We start from the raw sequence: 20,334 nt of genomic DNA on the forward strand, positions 1-20,334 counted from the left end.
AAAAAAACTCAGGAATTCCCTGGAAGTCCAGGGGTTAGGACTTGGCACTTTCAGTGCCAGGGGCCCAGGTTCAATCTCTGGTTGGGGAACTAAGATCCCACAGCCTCCCCCCTCCAAAAAAGAAAAGAACAAGGAAACCTCCAAGCTCAGATGGTTTTACTGGAGAATTCTACCAAACATTTAAAGAACAGTTAATGTAGTTCTATACAGTCTTTTCCAAAAGGAGGGAGCACTTCCTGATTCATTTTATAGAATTCATTTATACTAGTCTTCAGTTCAGTTGCTCAGTCATGTCCTACTCTTCGCAACCCCATGGACTGCAGCATGCCAGACTAGTATTACCATGATATTAAAACCAAAGATAGTATCACACACACACAAAAAAAAACCCACAAAAGAACAATATCCTTCATGAAAAATAGATGCAAAAATCCATAACAAAGTATGATCAAATAGAATTTAGCAATATGTAAAAATAATTATACACCATGACCAAGTGGGTTTTAGTCCAGAAATGCAAGGCTGGTTCAATATTTGAAAAATCAGTCAAGGTAATCCATATTAACCAGGCTAAACAAGAAAAATCACACATTCATATCACTCAATACAGAAAAAAAACATTCAACAAAATTCAACATCTGTTATAGGCTGAATTATTTCTGCCCCCTCAAAAAATATCTGTGGAGCTCCAAAGCTCTAGTACTCAGATTGTGACCTTATTTGGAAACAGGACCTTTATAGACCTAAGAGACGTAAAACGAAGTCACTAGGGCGGGTCCTCACCCAAAACGAGCGTGTCCTTATGGAAAGAGGAAACCTGAACACGGAGCCCGATGCAGACGGAAGCCCACATGAAGACATGTAAGGAGCATGTTACGTGAAACGGAAGACTGGGGTGACGCCTGTAAGCCAAAGAACACCAGGAATTATTGGCAAACCACCCGAAGCTAGGCAGAGGCAAGGAATAACTTCCCCACAGGTTTCAGAGGGACCTTCGCCCTGCTGACACCTTAATTTTGGTCCTCTAGCCTCCAGAACTATGAGACGATCAATTGCTGTTGTCCTAAGCCACCCAGCTTGTGGTACTTTGTGACAGCAATCGTAAGAAACTAATATAACAATGACTCATGATTCAAAAAAAAGGAAACTCTCAGAAAAACAGGAATAGAGGACACTTTCTTCAACTTAATAAAGAATATCCATCCAAAAACCTATGATAAAATCATGCTTTATTGTGAAAGACTGAATCTTTTTACCCTAAAAGAATAAGGCAAGGATGTCCACACTCACTAATCTACTTCAGCATAGTGCTGGGAATCTAGCCAGTACTAAGAAAAAGAAACAAAGACATACAGATCAGAAAGAAAAAAAAGGAAAATAAAACTGGCCTTATTTGCAAATGACATTATTGTCTACACAGAAAACCCCAAGAAATCTACCAAAAAACCCCCAAATTCCTATCACTAATAAATTCAGCAAAGTAACAGGATATAAGGTAAATAGAAAAAAATTATATTTCTATACACTATCAATGAACAAGGAGACAGAAACCAAAAATAGTGTCATTTATAATCACTCAAAATTAAATACTTGTGTCAACCTAATATATTAGAACTTGTATGCTGTAAACTATACAGTCTGATTAAAGAAATCAAAAAAAAGGTCTGAATCAGTGGAAACACATACTGTGTATTTATGTTCATGGACTGGAAGTCCCAACATATAATAAAGATATCAATTCTCCTTAAACTAACACATGAGTTTAAAGCGATTGCCATCAAAACTCCAGTCAAGAGGGGTGGAGCGAAGGGAACTCTCCTACACTGTGGATGGGAATGTAAATTGGTACAGCCACCATGGAGGTGGCTTAAAAAACTAAAAATAGAGCTATCATATGACCCTGCAATCCCACTCCTGGGCATATATCCAGAGAAAAACATGATACAAAAGGATACATGCACTCCAAGGTTCACTGCAGCACTGCTTACAACAGCCAAGACATGGGAGCAACTTAAATGTCCATCAACAGATGAGTGGATAGACACGTGATACACATATACAATGGAATATTACTCAGCCATTAAAAAGAATAAAAATGGCTTTTGCAGCAACATCTCATGCTGGGTGAAGTAAATCAGACAGAGAAGCATAAACATCATCTGACATCCTTTATATGTGCAATCTAAAAGGAAATGATACAACTGAACTTAAAAAACAGCAGGAGAGTCACAGATTTAGAGAACAAACGTATGGTTGCTGGCGGGGAAGGGATAGTTAGTTTGGGATGGACATGTACACACGGCTATATTTCAAATGGATAACTAACAAGGACCTACTGTACAGCACATGGAACTCTGCCCAATGTTATACAGCAGCCTGGATTGGAGGGGAGTTCGCAGGGAGAATGAATACATGTATGTGTATGGCTGGGTCCCTTTGCTGTCCACCTGAAACTATCATAACATTATTAACTGGCTGTACCCCAATAAAAAATTAAAAGCTTTAAAAAACAAAAAAAAACTCCAGTCAAAATTAGTGGAGGTATAGATTATCCTAAAATCTATATACAAAGGCAAAAGAACTAGAACAGCTAAAACAATATTGAAAAACAATAAGTAGAAGCAATCTCCTAATTTCAATACTTCTTATAGTTATAGTAACTGAGACTACATGAGACATTAGACATGTAGATCAATGGAACAAAACTGAGGACCCAGAAATGTGTTGTTGTTGTTCAGTCACTAGTCCTGTCAGACTCTGTGACACCACGGACTGCAGCACACCAGGCTCCTCTGTCCTTCACTAGCTTCCAGAGTTTGCTCAAATTCATGATCATTGAGTCGGGGCTGCCATCTAACAATCTTCATCCTTTGCTGCCCTCTTCTCCTTTTGCCTTCAATCTTTCCCAGCACAGGGTCTTTTCCAATGAGTTAGCTAATTGCATCAGGTGACCAAAATATGGAAGCCTCAGCTTCAGCATCAATCCTTCCAATGGGTATTCAGGATTGATTTCCTTTAGGATTGACTGGTTTGATCTCCTTGCAGTCCAAAGGACTCTCAAGAGTCTTCTCCAACACCACAGTTCAAAAGCATCAATTCTTCAAAGTTCAGGCTTTTTTATGGTCCAACTCGCATATCCATACATGACCACTGGAAAAACCATAGCTTTGAGTACACAGACCTTTGTCAGCAAAGTGATGTCTCTGCTTTTTAATACACTGTCTAGATCTGTTGTAGCTTTCCTTTCAAGGAGCAAGTGTCTTTTACTTTCATGGCAGCAGTCACCATCCACAGTCATTTGGAGCCCAAGAAAATAAAATCTGTCACTGTTTCCACCTTTTCCCCTTCTATTTGCCATGAAGTGATGGGACTGGATACCATGATCTTAATTTTATGAATGTTGAGCTTTAAACCAGGTTTTTCACTCTCCTCTTTCACCCTCTTCAGAGGCTCTTTAGTTCCTCTTTGTTTTCTGCCATTAGAGTGTTATCATCTCCATATCTGAGGTTGTCGATATTTCTTCCATCAATCTTGATTCCAGCTTGTGATTCATCCACCCCAGCATTTCGCATGATGTACTTTGCATATAAATTAAATAAACAGAGTGACAATATACAGCCTTGTCATACTCCTTTTCCAATTTTGAACCAGTTGTTCTATGTCCAATTCTGCTGCTTCTTGACTCACATAAACGTTTCTCATGAGGCAGGTCAGGTGGTCTGGTATTCCCATCTCTTGAAGAATTTTCCACAAATTGTCGTGATCCATATAGTCAAAGGCTTTAGCGTAGTCAATGAAGCAGATGTTTTTCTGGAATTCCCTTGCTTTTTCTATGATCCAATGGATGTTGGCAATTTGATCTCTGATTCCTCTACCTTTTCTAAACCCAGCTTGTACATCTTGAAGTTCTCAGTTCACATACTGCTGAAGCCTAGCTTGAAGGATTTAGAGCATAAACGTACTAGTATGCGAAATGAGTGCAATTGTGCAGTAGTTTGAACATTCTTTGGCATTGCCCTTCTTTGGGAACAGAATGAAAGCTGACCTTTTCCAGTCCTGTGGCCACTACTGAGTTTTCCAAATTTGCTGGCATACTGACTGCAGCACTTTAACAGCATCATCCTTTAGGATTTTAAATAGCTCAGCTGAAATTCCATCATCTCCACTAGTTTTATTCATAGTAATGCTTCCTAAGGCCCACTTGACTGGACACTCCAGGATGTCTGGCTCTAGTTGAGTGATCACACCATCGTGGTTATTCAGATCATTAAGACCCTTTTTGTATAGTTCTGTGCATTCTTGCCACCTCTTCTTAATCTCATCTGCTTCTGTTAGGTCCTTACTGTTTCTGTCCTTTATCATCCCCATCCTTGCATGAAATGTTCCCTTGGTATCTCCAATTTTCTTGAAGAGATCTCTAGTCTTTCCCATTCTATTGTCTTCCTCTATTTCTTTGCATTGTTCATTGAAGAAGGCTTTCTTATGTCTCCTTGCTATTCCCTGGAACTCTGCATTCAGTTGGGTATATCTTTCCCTTTCCCCCTTGCCTTTTGCTTGTCTTCTTTTCTCAGCTATTTGTGAAGCCTCCTCAACCACTTTTCTTCTTGCATTCTTTTTCTTTGGGATGGTCTTGATCACTGTCTCCTGTGCAATGCTATGAACCTCTGCCCATTGTTCTTCAGGCACTCTGTCTAACAGATCTAATCCCTCGAAACTATTTCTTGCCTCTACTGTATAATCATAAGGAATCTGACTTAGGTCATACCTGAATGGTCTAGTGGTTTTCCCTACTTTCTTCAATTTAAGCCTGAATTTTGTAATAAGGAGCTCATGATCTGAGCCACAGTCAGCTCCTGGTCTTGTTTTTGCTGACTGTATAGAGCTTCTTCATCTTCAGCTGCAAAGAATATAATCAGTCTGATTTCACTATTGATCATCTGGTGACGTCCATGTGTAGAGTTATCTCTTGTGTTATGGGAAAAGGGTGTTTGCTATGACCAGCATGTTCTCTTGACACAACTGTTAGCCTTTGTCCTGCTTCATTTTGTACTCCAAGAACAAACTTGCCTATTACTCCAGGTATCTCTTGACTTCTACTTTTGCATTCCAATCCCCTATGATGAAAAGGACATCTTTATTGGTGTTAATTCTAGAAGATGTTGTAGGTCTTCATAGAACCATTCAGCTTCTTGGGCATTAGTGGCTGAAGGACAGATTTGAATTACCATGACACTGAATGGTTTGCCTTGGAAATGAACTGAGATCATTTAGTTTACTGATTCCTAGCTCCTGCTTGACCATGTCCAACTTACCCTGATACATGGACCTAATGTTAATTCCAGGTTCCTATGCAATATTTTTCTTTACAGCACTGGACTTGACTTTCACCACCAGACACATTCACATTTGAGCGTTATTTCCACTTTGGCTCAGCTGCTTCATTCTTTCTGGAGCTACTAGTAACTGCCCTCTGCTCTTCCCTAATTTCGTATTGGACACCTTCTGACCCAGGGAGTTCACCTTTCAGTGTCATATCTTTTTGCCTTTTCATACTGTTCATGGAGTTCTTGAGGCAAGAATCCTGGAGTGGTTTGCCATTCCTCCTCCACTTAACCACAATTTGTCAGGACTCTCCACTATGACCCGTCCATCTTGGGTGGCCCTACATGGCATGGCTCATAGCTTCACTGAGTTATGCAAGTCCCTTTGCCATGACAAGGCTGTGATCCATGAAGGAGGATGAAAAAACAATGGGTCCACATAAATATTCCCAATTTTGATAAAACTGCAAAAGCAATTTAATGGAGGAAATGGTGCTGGAAAAACTGAACATAAGAAAAAAAAAAAAACTCGACCTAAGTTTCAAAGCATATACAAAAATTAACTCAAAATCAAAAGGGGCTTTACAATGTAAAGCCACATAACTTTTTAAAATAGGATAAAATCTTTGTACCATTTTACATTCCCACCATATGAAGGGTTCTCTACATCCCCTCCAGGATGTCACTTTTTAATTTTAGCCTGATAGATATATAGTGATATCTTCTTATGGTTTTAATTTACATTTTCCTAATGTCAAATAGTCAATCCTCATTCCAGTTCCCAAGAAGGGCAGTACTAAAGAATGTTCAAACCACTGGACAATTGCACTCATCTCCCATGCTAGGAAGGTCATGCTCAAAATCTTACATGCTAGGCCTCAGCATTAAGTGAACCAAGAACTTCCAGACATCTAAGCTTTAGAAAAGGCAGAGGAACCAGATATCAAATTGCCAACATTTGCAGAATCATAGTGAAAGCAAAGGGAATTCCAGAAAAACATCTACCTCTGTTTCATCAACTACACTAAAGCCTTTGACTGTACGGACTATAACAAACTATGGAAAACTCTTAAAGAGATGGGAATACCAGACCATCTTAGCTGCCTCCTGAGAAACCTGTATGCAGGTCAAGAGGCAACAGTTAGAACCCAGTATGGAACTGACTGGTTCAGGATTGAGAAAGGAGTACAACAAAGCTGTTTGTTGTCATCCTGTTTATTTAACTTATACAGTAAGCACATCATGAGAAATGCCAGGATAGATGAGTTACAAGCTAGAATCAAGATTGGTGGGAGAAACATCAACAAACTCAGATATGTGGATGATACCACTCTAATGGCAGAAATCGGAGAGGAAATAAAGAGCCTCTTGATGAAGGTGAAGGAAGAGAATGAAAAAGACAACTTAAAACTACATATTAAAAAAAACCAAGATCATGGCATCTGGCCCCATTACTTCATGGCAAATAGAAGGAGAAAAGATGGAAGTAATGACAGAGTTCCTCTTTTTGGGCTCTAAAATCACTGTGGATGGTGACTGCAGCCGTGAAATCAGAAGAGGACTGCTTTTTGGCAGGAAAGCTATGACAAACCTAGACGGTGTGTTGAAAAGCAGAGACATCACTTTGCCGACAAAGGCCCTTATAGCCAAGGCTGTGGTCTTTCCAGTGGTCATATACAGTTGTGAGAGCTGGACCGTGAAGAGACAGAGCACTGAAGAACTGATGCCTTCAAACTGTGCTGCTAGAGAAGACTCTTTGAGAATCCCTTTGACAGCAGAGAGATCAAACCAGTCAATCTTATAGGAAATCAACCATGAATACTCATTAGAAGGACTAATGTTAAAGCTGAAGCTCCAATATTTTGGTCACCTGATGCAAAGAGCCAACTCACTGGAAAAAACCCTGATACTGGGAAAGATTGAGGGCAGAGGAGAAGAGGGCAACAGAGGACCAGATGTTTGGATGGCATGACTGACTCAATGGATATGAGTTTGAGCAAACTCTGGGAGATGGTGAGGAACAAGGAGGCCTGGTGTGCTGCAGTCCATGGAGTCTCCGAGTCGGACATGACTGGGAGACTGAACAACAATACTAATGATGTTGAACATCTTTGCTTGGGCTAGGGCTGGCCAAAAAGCTCTTAGACCTGACAACAAAAGCATCATTCATAAAAGGAAAAATAAATAAACTGGACTTCACTGAAATTTAAAACCTTTGTTCTACAAAAATCCTATTAGGAAGATGAAAAAAAATGAGCTACAGAGTAGGAGAAAACATTTGCAAATCATGTATCCAACAAAGGAGTAGTATCTAAAATACATAAAGAACTCTCAAACTTCAATGGCAAAAAAACCCCAAATAATCCAATTAGAAAATGGGCAATAAAAAGAAAGATATTTCAACAAAGGTGATATACTAATAGTAAATAAGCACATGAAAAGGTCTTCAATAGCATTAGCATCAGGGAAATGCAAATTAAAACTGTAATAAGATATCACAAATATACCTACCAGAGTGGCTAAACTTTAAACGTGACATCCTGGAGGGGTGTCTGAGAACCCTTCATACATTCATAGTGAAATGTAAAATGATACAGTCACTGAAAACCGTTTGGCTGTTTCTTAAAAAGGAAGCATGTAATGACCATACTATTCAGCAATTTTAATTTGGGGCATTTATCCCAGAGAAACACACAAACTCTATACATGAAGATCTATAGCAAATTTTATTTGTAATAGTCAAAACCTAGCAACAATGTAGATATCCTTCAATGGGTAAATGGTTAAGCAAACTTTGTACATCCACACCATAGACTACCACTCAGCAGGAATAAACTGTTAGTATACGCAACAGCCCCTGGATGATCTCCAAAAATTATGTTGACAGAAAAAAGCCAATCCCAAAAGGTCACATACAATGTTTTTCCATTCACATAACATTCCCGAAACTGAAGAAACAGAGAACAGACTAGTTGTTCCAGGGACTAAGGTGCAGGTGGGGATGGGAGGGAGGTGGGTGCGGCTATAACAGGAAGGATGCTTGGGGTAGTGATGGAAACGTTCTGTACCTTGACTGTATCAGTGTCAATATCCCGTTGTGAGATTGTTTTGTAAGATGTTACCATTGTGGGAACTGTGTAAAGGGTACAGGGAATCTAGGTACTGTTTCTTACAACTAACTCCATGTGAATCTACGATTACCTCAAAAAGAAAAGTTTAATTGAAAGAAAAATTCTTATCTCACCAGCGGCATAAAAGCAGACAGCCACTGGCCAAAGTCTGATGACCCCTTTCCTGGTCAGTTATATTACTGCAAGTATCTTCTTCCAGTTTTTTGGATTGAATTTATCTTCCTTTGTATTATCTTTCAAAGAAGCTAAAGTTCATAATTTTAATTTATCACTCCTCTTTTTTTCTGTGTGCCTTAACAAGTCTTATTCTACTCTGAGGTTATAAAGAGATTCTTCTATACTTTTTCCTAAAAGTTTTAAAGCTTTGGTTTTCACATGTAAGTATGGTTCATCTAGAGTTTATTTTTGTGTATGAGGTAAGGCATGGATATAATTTCATATTTCTCCATATAAAAAAGCAATTGTCCAGATTCAATAACTGAAGTGGTCTGTCCTTTCACCAGAGATGTACAACTCTACAAGAATAGTCATCAGATCAGATCAGATCAGTCGCTCAGTCGTGTCCGACTCCTTGCAACCCCATGAATCGCAGCACGCCAGGCCTCCCTGTCCATCACCAACTCCCGGAGTTCCCTCAGACTCACGTCCATCGAGTCAGTGATGCCATCCAGCCATTTCATCCTCTGTCGTCCCCTTCTCCTCCTGCCCCCAATCCCTCCCAGCATCAGAGGCTTTTCCAATGAGTCAACTCTTCGCATGAGGTGGCCAAAGTACTGGAGTTTCAGCTTTAGCATCATTCCTTCCAAAGAAATCCCAGGGCGGATCTCCTTCAGAATGGACTGGTTGGATCTCCTTGCAGTCCAAGAGACTCTCAAGAGTCTTCTCCAACACCACAGTTCAAAAGCATCAATTCTTCGGCGCTCAGCCTTCTTCACAGTCCAACTCTCACATCCACACATGACCACAGAAAAAACCATAGCCTTGACTAGACGGACCTTTGTTGACAAAGTAATGTCTCTGCTTTTGAATATACTATCTAGGTTGGTCATAACTTTCCTTCCAAGGAGTAAGTGTCTTTTAATTTCATGGCTGCAATCACCATCTGCAGTGATTTTGGAGCCCAGAAAAATAAAGTCTAACACTGTTTCCACTGTTTCCCCATCTATTTCCCATGAAGTGTGGGACCAGATGCCATGATCTGCGTTTTCTGAATGTTGAGCTTTAAGCCAACTTTTTCACTCTCCACTTTCACTTTCATCAAAAGGCTTTTGAGTTCCTCTTCACTTTCTGCCATAAGGGTGGTGTCATCTGCATATCTGAGGTTATTGATATTTCTCCCCCGGCAATCTTGATTCCAGCTTGTGCTTCTTCCAGTCCAGCATTTCTCATGATGTACTCTGCATAGAATTTAAATAAACAGGGTGACAATATACAGCCTTGACTAACTCCTTTTCTTATTTGGAACCAGTCTGTTGTTCCATGTCCAGTTCTAACTGTTGCTTCCTGACCTGCATACAAATTTCTCAAAAGGCAGATCAGGTGGTCTGTATTCCCATCTCTTTCAGAATTTTCCACAGTTGATTGTGATCCACACAGTCAAAGGCTTTGGCATAGTCAATAAAGCAGAAATAGATGTTTTTCTGGAACTCTCTTGCTTTTTCTATGATTCCGCGGATGTTGGCAATTTGATCTCTGGTTCCTCTGCCTTTTCTAAAACCAGCTTGAACATCAGGAAGTTCACGGTTCACATATTGCTGAAGCCTGGCTTGGAGAATTTTGAGCATTAGTTTACTAGCGTGTGAGATGAGTGCAATTGTGCGGTAGTTTGAGCATTCTTTGGCATTGCCTTTCTTTGGGATTGGAATGAAAACTGACCTTTTCCAGTCCTGTGGCCACTGCTGAGTTTTCCAAATTTGCTGGCATATTGAGTGGAGCACTTTCACAGCATCATCTTTCAGGATTTGGAATAGCTCAACAGGAATTCCATCACCTCCACTAGCTTTGTTCGTAGTGACGCTTTAGTTTCTCCATTTGCAAGAGCCTCTTTTGGGGGTCTCTCTATTGTATTTTATTAGTCTTAAATATTCATAGGCTTTTAAATTTCCACATAAATTTTAGAATTAGCCTGTTCCATTCCTGGGAAAACCTGTGGGAATTTTTATTGAAATTATGCAGAATCAACAGATTAATTTGGGGAGAACGACTCTTAAATAACTCTTTTTCTATCTTCCTATCCACGAACATCAAACTTTTACCATTTTAGACTTCCTTAAAGACTTTCAATAAAACTAGCTTATTTCCCCCATAGGCCATGCTCACCTTTCACTGGATTCATTTCTATGTACCTTAATTTTTTTAATTGATCTTATGAATGTTATATTAAAAAATTATTTTGTTGTTTATTCATGGAAACATAAATAAAACTGATTTATATATATCTGATATATATCCAACTACCTTATTAAAATGTTATTTCTAATAATTTATGAATTATTTAAGTTTTTCTATGTAAAGAAACATCATCTTTAAATAATGGGCTTTGTTTCTCCTATCCCAGTATTTATGCCTTTAACTTATTTTCCTTACCTTACTAGATAAAAGTATATCCTTGTCTTGTTCCTATTTTTAATGAGAAAGCTTATAATGTTTTTCTATTTAAATATTATTTTCTGTAGAGTTTTAGAAGATAGCCTTTATCAGGTTAAGAATAACTTTTCACTTCGAGCTGCTAAAAATCTTTATTTTTAAATCATATATTAGTGCTGAATTTTAGCAAATGCTTTTGCTGTGTCTAAAGTGATCATATGGTTTTCATTCTTTAATCTGTTAATGTAGTGAAAGAGTTATTGTTTTCTTTATTTTTCTTTTTTTTCCTGGCCTTACCATAAGGCTGGCTTGTGGGATCTCAATTCCCTGACCAGAGTATGAACCCAGAATCAAAACCCAGAATTCTAACCACTAGGAAATCATGGAACTCCAGATTTATCATTTTTTTAATGTTAAATTTTTGTATTTTTGGAAAAAATCCAACTGCCATTACAATCTTCATCAGCCAATATTGACTTCATTTGGCCAATATTTTGTTTAGAAACATCGCATGTGTATTCCTGTGAGAGAAGCCAGCCTGCAATTTCTCTCTCTCATAATCTCCTGCCTGATTTATTATCAGGGTTATACTGGCCTCAAAGAATGAACTAACAAGTATCTCTTTTATTCCTTAGAAGAATTTATATAATATCAGAATTTTCCGTTCCTTGAAAATTCAGTAAATTTGCCTATAAAACAATCAGAGCTTGGTGTTTTCTTCACAAGACGATTCTAAACATTGATTCAACTGCTTTACAGATATAGGACTAGCAGGTTCTTATATTAGTTTTGAAAATGATATACTTTAAAAAACAGGTCCATTTCTTCTAAGTTTTCAAATTTATTAGCTTATATTTTAATATCAGCTACATCTATAGTTATGATCTCTTTTTTAATATTAATGTTTATTCCCTTTTCTCTTTTCTAATTAATCATTCCAAAAGTTTTTCTCATTAATCTCTTTAAAGAATCAAATTTTGACTTTATTGATCTCTTCTATTGAAGCTTTGTTTTTTACGCTTCTTGTTTCCCCTCCAGTTTTACGGAAATATAACTGACAGATAACTACAGCTTTGTTTACAAAATTAAAAATTCTTTTATGAAAGGGAAACAAGAAGTGCTATTTTTATTTATTTATGGCTGCACTGTGCCTCAGTTGCTACACAGGTTTTCTTTCTGCTTGGGGCGAGGGGAGGCCACTCTCCTTGCTGTGCTCACTGCGGTGGCCTCTCTTGCCGCACACACAGCTCAGGCTCTAGATGCGTTGGCTTCAGCAGCCGCGGCACGCGGGCTCTACAATGTGGGCTCAGTTGTGGCCCACGAGCTTAGCTGCCCTGTGGCACGTGGGATCTTCCTCGAGCAGGGATAGAACCCATGTCCCCTGCATTGCCAGGCCGATTCTTAACCAACGGACCACCAGGGAAGTCCACAAAATTTTTAAATTTTAAAAAACTTTGTTTTAAAATTTTTGCTGGGACTCCCTGGTGGTCCAGTGGTTAAGACTCCGTACTCCCAATGCAAAAGGCCAGGGTTCGATCCCTCTCAGGGAACTAGAGCCCACATGCCACAATTAAAGATCCTGCATGCCTCCACTAAGACCTGGTACATTCAAATAAATAGATATTTTTAAAAAAAATTTTGTCTGTTCCTTATTTGGGTTTATTTTTACTTTTTACCTACTTCAATCAACTGTAAGCTCATTTATTTTCACCATGGCTTCTTTGCTCGTTTAAGCATTCAATATTACATACTTCCCCATAAGTATTGCTTTTGCTGCATTCAACTTCTTTATTTTTTTGGTTGTACTGGGTCTTCTTGCTGCGCACAGGCTTCCTCTCGTTGCAGTGAGCGGGGGCTACTCTGTGCTGCAGTGAGCAGGCTTCTCGTTGCGGTGGCTTCTCTTGTTACGGAGCACAGGCTCTAGGTGCATGGGCTGCAGTATCTGCAGCACACGGGCTCAACAGTTGTAGCACGTGGGCTCTAGAGCACATATATCCCACAGCTTTTGATAAGAAAAAATTTTCCTTATTGTTCAGTTCTAAGTGCTTTCTCAAAAAAAATTTTTGGCTGAGCTGTGTGGCATGCAGGATCTTAGTTCCCCGACAAGGCACTGAACTCATGCCCTCCATAATGGAAGCCTGAAGTCTTAACCACTGGAGCACCAGGGAAGACCTCTTAAGTATTTTTAAATTTCTCTTATAATTTCTTCTTTGACCTACACGTTATTTACTTAGGAATATGTTTTTAAATTCCCAAAAGCATGGAGATTAGTGTTCATCTTTTGGTTACTTATTTCTAATGCAAAAGCACCAGAAATGGTCCTGAGAAATGATATTCATCCCAAAAGGACAAAGGTGAGCCTCTAAACACTCTTTGCTAGTACCTAGTTCTGGCATGACAGTACTTACCCGTCCCAAACAACCATAAAACTGGACAAAATACACAAATTAACTGTTTCTGGTACACACTAATGAGAGTGAATAGCAGAGTGCAATTTGCCTGAGAAAAGGAAAGCACAGGTCAGGAGCCCACACTGACTCTGGCCCCTTGCCGGGGGGACATTTTCCCAATTCACAGCCAAGGCAAGCAGAGCCTCGGCAGTCAGTGGCAGTCCCCCTGAGCCGAAGAAACACACAGAAGAAGTTTGGTGCCGGGAATTTATGAGATGGGGTACCACTGAGAAAGGAGTAGAGAAAAGCCCCAGAAGTCTAGGAGCTAACCCCAGGTCCTTGGTTAAATTCTAAGCTGCCCATATGCAGGGTAGGTCCTGGGAGGCCTTGGAGAGAAGAGCTGTTGTAGAAGGTAGAGAGTGAGCTAAGAGAGGAATACAGGTATCAGTACAATGCTGGGAAGATAACGGAGTTCCAGCCCAGCCGGAGTGGAGCATGCTAAGTACCCTGACACCCTCAGCCTACAAGGTCGGATCTTAGGAAAAGGATTTTGCCTAAGAACAAAGGCTCAAACTGAAGCATACCAGTCCCCAAAAAAGAAAACCAACTTTAATAAGATCGAAAGACCACCTCATGATTTCATTTTTGCTAGGAAAAAAGTCAACACTATTTAGAGAACATAATATAAAGTCTCTGTAATACAACATCCACAGTATCCAACAAACAGAAAAAAAATTACTGTAAGAAGCCTTTACTCTTAAACAAGGAGGTAAATGTCAACAAAAGCAGACCCACAAATGACCCAGGTGTTGGAATTAGCAGAAAATTATTTTATAACTATAATAAGTATATTAAAGAACCTGGAAGAAAAGATAAACAAAATAGGTGAAAAGATGAAAGAGTTCAGGAACGTCCCTGGTGATCCAGTGGTTGAGACTCCGAGCTTCCACTTCGGGGCACTGATTTGACCCCTGGTTGGAGAACGAAGGGGGCTTCCCAGGTGGCACTAGTGGTAAAGAACCTGCTTGCCAATGCAGGAGATGTACGAGACGTGGGTTCAGTCCCTGGGTTGGGAAGATGCCCTGGAGTAGGAAATGGCAACCCACTCCAGTATTCTTGCCTGGAGAATCCTATGGACAGAGGAGCCTGGGAGGCTACAGTCCAAGGGTCGTAAAAAGTCAGACACGACTGAAGCGACTCAGCACTCAAGCACGCACGTGTGGAACGAAGACGCCACATGCCTCAAGGCCCAGCCAAAAAAAAAGGAAAAGTTCAGCTGAGGAATGGGGGGTAAGAACTAAATGGAAGTTGAAAACTACACTATCCAAAATGAAAAATGCATTAGATGGGCTTAATAGCAGATTGGACGTAACAACAGAAAAGGTTAGAGATTTCCAAGACAGGTCAGTTTGAAGAAGTGGGCAAGCTGTGACCATACCTATAACTGAGAGCCGTGAGCAAGGTGGTGTGAATTATTTTCAGCAGTTCAGAGAGGTTGAGAGCTGAGTTCAACTAGGAGAGGAGTTGTGCAAGATATGACTTAGTGAGCTAAGGGAATTAAGGTAATCTGAATGAAGGCAGCTATGGTTCTGGAATCTAAGCTAAGAAGGGAAGTGAGGGAGTAGAGTGTTGAAAAGTGAAGAAGTGGCAGGGGCAGTGTTTCGAGTCCCAGTGTGCCTGATTGTTAGACTGGGGGTTTCAGAGCCTTGCTACTCAAAAAGTGGTCCCAGGACTAGGGGTGCCAGTCCACTTGTGGCATGGTGCCACAACTCTCAGGCCCCACCCATATGCACTCAATCAGTATCTCTGCAGGTAGCGCTCAGCAAGCGGTTTAACGAGCTCAGCGGTGACTCTGATGCTGCTAAAGCTTGAGAACTGCTCTTCTAGAGTAAGAGAGCTGCAGAGAAGTGGTGAGGGGCAGCGTGGGATGCTCCAAATGGATATTTTGGAGATGTTCAATTATGAGCCATGACAAGGTCTGAGATATAATTCAGGGAACAGGAAACTGTGACCGAGTGAAAGGAAAGATCACTGAAGATAAATGGTCTGGGAAATAAGGGGTCAGACTCTTAAGATAGATCATCCACAGGACGCAATCTGAATGTCAGTAAGAGAGAAAGACGGTGAGTCAAACGCTAAAGTTATCAATGAATAACAGGGCATAACAGAATGCCAGGTGACTGCAACCAAGAAGGTCAGTACGTGGCGTAATCTGACAGCCTGCCCTTCCAAGAGAGAGGGTTTAAAGACAAAGGAAGAAAAACAGTTTGGAACTAGCAAAGGGAGCCTCCTCTGGCACTCTCACTGTTGGAGATTCTAACCCACCTCTCAACTCCCATCTCCAACTTCTCTAGCCTTGGCTGACCTTGTTAATTGCCTACCAATAGGCATTCTCTCTTCCCTTGCTGACAGATTCCCAAGTTTAGCAACAATGTGCCTATTTTAAAAGCTACATTTTCCAGCCTCCTTTGCACTGAAGGTCACCAGTTGCAGCTCTCCCTGACAAAATGTAAGCAAAATTGTGATAGGGCTCCTGAGAATGTGCCTTTTATGAGAACACAGGCTCTGGACCCTCTGCTTCTCCCCCTCTTCCCACCTGGAACCCTGGTTAGCATCATGGAGTTCCCATATCACCCTCGGACCCCCTTCTTTCTGAACTCTTCTACAGCAAAGAAAAGCAAATAGCTTTGCTTCTGGTTCACCTTCACCTACATAGAGCCTGCTTCATTGGAGGGGAAGCTCCTGGAGGTTAGTCATGGGCCTTCTCTATCAACAAAGGAAGCCCCCACCAGGCACTGCCCCACCATTAACTCTCGTGTTCCCAGACCTCATACCTGTTTCCCTGCCAGGAAGGATCAGGTTTTACTCACTTTTGTCTTCCTTACCTTCCACACCAGCAGCCAGAACAAGGCTATGCAAACAACAGATACAACTGTTTGCTGCGTTAAACAAGTAAAAACCTCAATTTCAGTAACCCAGGTGGAAAAAGCCCTGACTGAATTGCCTAATAACCCTTTTTGTCCTTGCCAAGAATACAGCCTTCCTTTCATTTCAAAGTTCCAGGTTTTCTATACCAACCTTGCTCCTGACTGTTAAAGTCATAAAGTTTCCTAATTTCATCCCAGCCCCTGTTTTGTCCACTATTTAAGATGGGACAGAAAGAGAGAACAGAAAGCAGAGTCATCTAAGCTCTGAAGAGTGACCACAGATGGGCTTCCCTGGTGGCTTAGTGGTAAAGAATCAGCCTGTCAATGCAGGAGACACAGGTTTGATCCCTGGTCCGGGAAGATCCCACGTGCCATAACTACTGAGCTTGTCTTCTAGAGCTTGAAAGTAACAACTGAGCCCACATGTGCCCTAGACCCCACACAACAAGAGAAGCCCCAATGACAAGCCCATGCACTGCAACTAGAGACTAGCCCCTGCTTGCCGCAACTACAGAAAAGCCCGTGTAGCAACGAAGACCCAGCACAGCCAAAACTAAACAAACAAACAAACAAACAAAAAAAAAGTGACCACAGAGCAACCCTGAGAGTAGAGAGGCCAGGCACCTACCAGAAGCTCCTGGGGCCGCTCAGTCACATCAGGGGTCCTCTTGGGAGACCTGTTATTGGAATTCACGTACAGTTTTCGCTTGTGGAAGAGCTTCCCATTCAGTGCCTGGATCGCAAGTGCCACCTTCTGCGTAGAGCCCAGATCTACGAATGCGAAGCTGCAAAGGAAGGAGAGGGCAGCTCTGAGCCCAGCTCAAACAGAGCCGCAGGGGGGTGCCGAGCCGAGGAATGGTCTCCTCTTCCCTCTGAGGGGACAGGAGAGAGGCTGGGCCACTTCTACCACACAGGCAGGCCACCAGGACACCCAGGTTTGGGCTGGGCAGTGGGGGAGCTGGTCCTGGGGTTCCTGGGGACTGGGAGACATGCGCTGACCCTTTCACCATATACCATAGGGCATGGCTCTGGATTTCCTTCACACTGCTCCCCACAGAAGTTCAAAGTCCTTTTACTGCCTTGAACATAAGAAAGGAAAAATATGAGTAGGTCCCAGATTTCAGGGGCAACCAAGGCTGAGGGAGATTCACTAACTTGCTTCGAGTCAGAAAACAGAGAAAGGACAAGACCAAAAGTAAACCCAGGGCTCTGGACTTCTAACCCAAGGTTGTATGGATAAGGTAGTATTAGCTGCCGAGTCGGAGGGTTAAATGTGGAAAGGGGGTTTCCCAAACGTCCCTCTGCCAAGTCACAGTGGGCGTGGCTTTGTGAGTTGTTGAGCTTGTCTGCAACATCAGTGCATCAGCAAAATGGACAAAGAGGAAAGGAGTTGCTTCCCAAAGAAAACAAAGGAAGAACAGTCATTACCATCTGCAGCCATTCTGGACTCGGTGGACATGGAGAGGGCTGAAGTCCTTCAGAAGGCACCGAATCTCCTCCTGCAATGGCGGGGTTTAAAAGCGATACAGAGACCTGAAGACGAAACTGACAGCTGGCTCTCAAGGGTGCAGATCCCCAGCCAGCTAGGCCGTTATCAGCTGAACAAAGACTTAAGGAGAACCGATGATGTGCTGAGTGTGCCAGGCTCTGTGCTCAGCGATGCAAATACAGAGGCAAGAAGGCTGTAAGCGCTGCCTTCGACTGCAGTTCAACAGACGTGTGGGGCCCTGACAAGACCATCAAGCAAACAGGTCATTTTACCAGAGGGTATGAACTTCCATGAGGAAGTACAGAGGCCTCCGGGAGAACAGTCTGGGTATCTAACCCAAATTTGGAGAGAAAAGAAGTGCTCAGGGTGGGCTCCCAGGTGGAAGTGACTTTCAATTTATTAGGAATCTCTAGGCTATCTCCCTTTCATCGCTACCTAGGCAGGAAGGCATTTTTAATTGAGTCTGCTGACTCCGTCCTGTATTCATGGCAACTTCCCTTCGTTTCTTTCCTGACACGTCCGACAGCAAACATGAGCTACCCACAAGCCTTATGCCAAGTGTTACAGGAGATATGAATTTGAACTTGACATAAGTCTTGGACTCAAGGAGCTTAGAGTTCATAAACGCATGATCTCTGTTTAACGGATGGGGCAGAGTGACGTCTAAGTCAAGTCCAGAGGGGCTGCGCATGGAGGGAGCACTCTTCTCTGGTCAGCTGCTGATCGAGCTGTCTGCCATGCCTGCTCCATAAGGCTCCCCACCCCTACCAACCACCCCAACTTTCCTCACTGCAGCCAGGCCTCTACCGCCTGGGGACACGATCCCCTCCCCTGGACATCTCTCCATCTAATTCTCAACTCTCCCTCCTGCCTGCCCTCAGGCTCCCTCTCCCATGGATCCTAGTCCCACTCCCATCCCTGGGCTCCAACCATGACTGCCCTCCCTTTTTTGAGATAACATCTACCCAACCCTGATGCCCTTTTGAGCAACACCCTATTTTTTCTCTTTTTCTGCCAAATGTGTAGAAAGAGCTGTGTCCGCCTATTGCCTCTGTTTCCTCCCCGCCCACTCCCTCTGGCTGCAGCTTGGCCGCTGTTCCTGCTCCACTGAAAATGCGTTCTCGAAGGTCACGGATGCGCTGCGCACGGCCGCAGCTTCCCCTCAGGCCTCCGTGTCAACTCCTACCTGCATCTCCCCCCTTCACCTTCCCCAGCTTCTCCACTGGCTGTTACCAATGCAAATCCCACACCTGTGATGAAAACTAATGTTTCCCGAGAAAATTCTACTTCGGGAAAATGTATATTTATACCATCTTCTGTTATTACCAATCTAAAGTCACTTTATTGGCAAGGGAAGAGAAATGCATAATGTATAGCTCATTTTCCGAGTCTTCATATTTATATTACATTTAAATTCAAATTTTCTAATTTGCTTTTACTTTTAAATATTTAATGTTTATTACACATAAATCTACAAGATGCTGAGCAACAAGCAATTTGTGAGTTCAAGCAATACGTGCTTAGCATTTTCAGTTTATAAAGCACTATCATATGCCTTATTCCATTTGATCTTTAAAACCACCCTATGAAGTGTATATTATTATTGTTCTCGTTCTCAAATGCATAAAATAAAGATCATTGAGATTAAGTGACTGCCTTAAGATTACACAGCTAATTTAGAGTCAAGATTTGAACTCAAGTCTTCTAACCTCAAATCCTGCATTCTTTTCATGATATCATGCAAAATGATACCTTTCTTCTGGTCAGATTTTGCTATTATTAAAAGAGAATTCCTGGGCAGTCCAGTGGTTAGGGCTCTGTGCTTTCACTGCCGAGGGCATGGATTCAATCCCTGGTCGGAGAACTAATATCCCCAAAGCCATGTGGTACAGCCAAAAATAAATCAATGAATAAATGATGACATAAGAGAAAACTCCCATATTTTTGTGCCTTCAGTGTCAGGAAACCATAGCCTTGGGCCAAATCCAACCCACCACCCTTTTCCTAAGTGTTACTGGAGTGCAGCCACGCCTGTTCATTTACGTATTCTCCATGGCCGCTTTCAGGGCCCAGTGGCAGAGCATCTGCAACAGGGGATTATGGCCTGCGAAGCGTAACACCTACTATCTGACCCTCTGGGCCTTCCCAGGTGGTGCTAGTGGTGAAGAACCTGCTGCCGAGAAGCTGGTCCAATCCCTGGGAAGATCCCCTGGAGGAGGGCATGGCAACCCACTCTAGTTTTCTTGCCTGGAGAATCCCGTGGACAGAGGAGCCTGGTGGGCTACAGTCCACGGGGTCACACAGAATCAAACACAACTGAAATGGTTTAGCATGCACGCATCTGACCCTTCACAGAAAACTTGGCAAACCCTTCTCCTACAGCAATGATCCTCAATTCTGATTGCACATAAGATTCAGCTGGAAAGTCACTTTAAAAAAAAAAAAAACAACTACCTACCAAAGTGATGCCTGGCCCACCCCAGGTAAACA

At 41.9% G+C, this 20,334-nt stretch overlaps 1 protein-coding gene across 3 annotated transcripts in view; it reads right to left on the reverse strand.

Annotated features, from left to right (window-relative positions):
* The window catches only part of TDRD10 (tudor domain containing 10), a 53,323-nt gene that overhangs the window by 14,103 nt on the left and 18,886 nt on the right, over positions 1-20,334 (reverse strand). For all 3 annotated transcript variants that reach the window (XR_825128.1, XM_010838346.1, XM_010838345.1), the window contains 2 exons: positions 17,784-17,854; positions 16,984-17,140 (listed from right to left, as the gene is read on the reverse strand). Coding sequence is in view for 2 of the 3 variants with exons in the window: in XM_010838346.1 (XP_010836648.1) it covers positions 16,984-17,140; positions 17,784-17,854 (228 nt within the window). In the remaining variant the exon portion in view is untranslated. The remainder of the gene's footprint in view (positions 1-16,983; positions 17,141-17,783; positions 17,855-20,334) is intronic.

Source organism: Bison bison, unplaced genomic scaffold, assembly GCF_000754665.1.
Source record: "Bison bison bison isolate TAMUID 2011002044 unplaced genomic scaffold, Bison_UMD1.0 scf7180017864093, whole genome shotgun sequence".
Classification (NCBI taxonomy): Eukaryota; Metazoa; Chordata; class Mammalia; order Artiodactyla; family Bovidae; genus Bison; species Bison bison.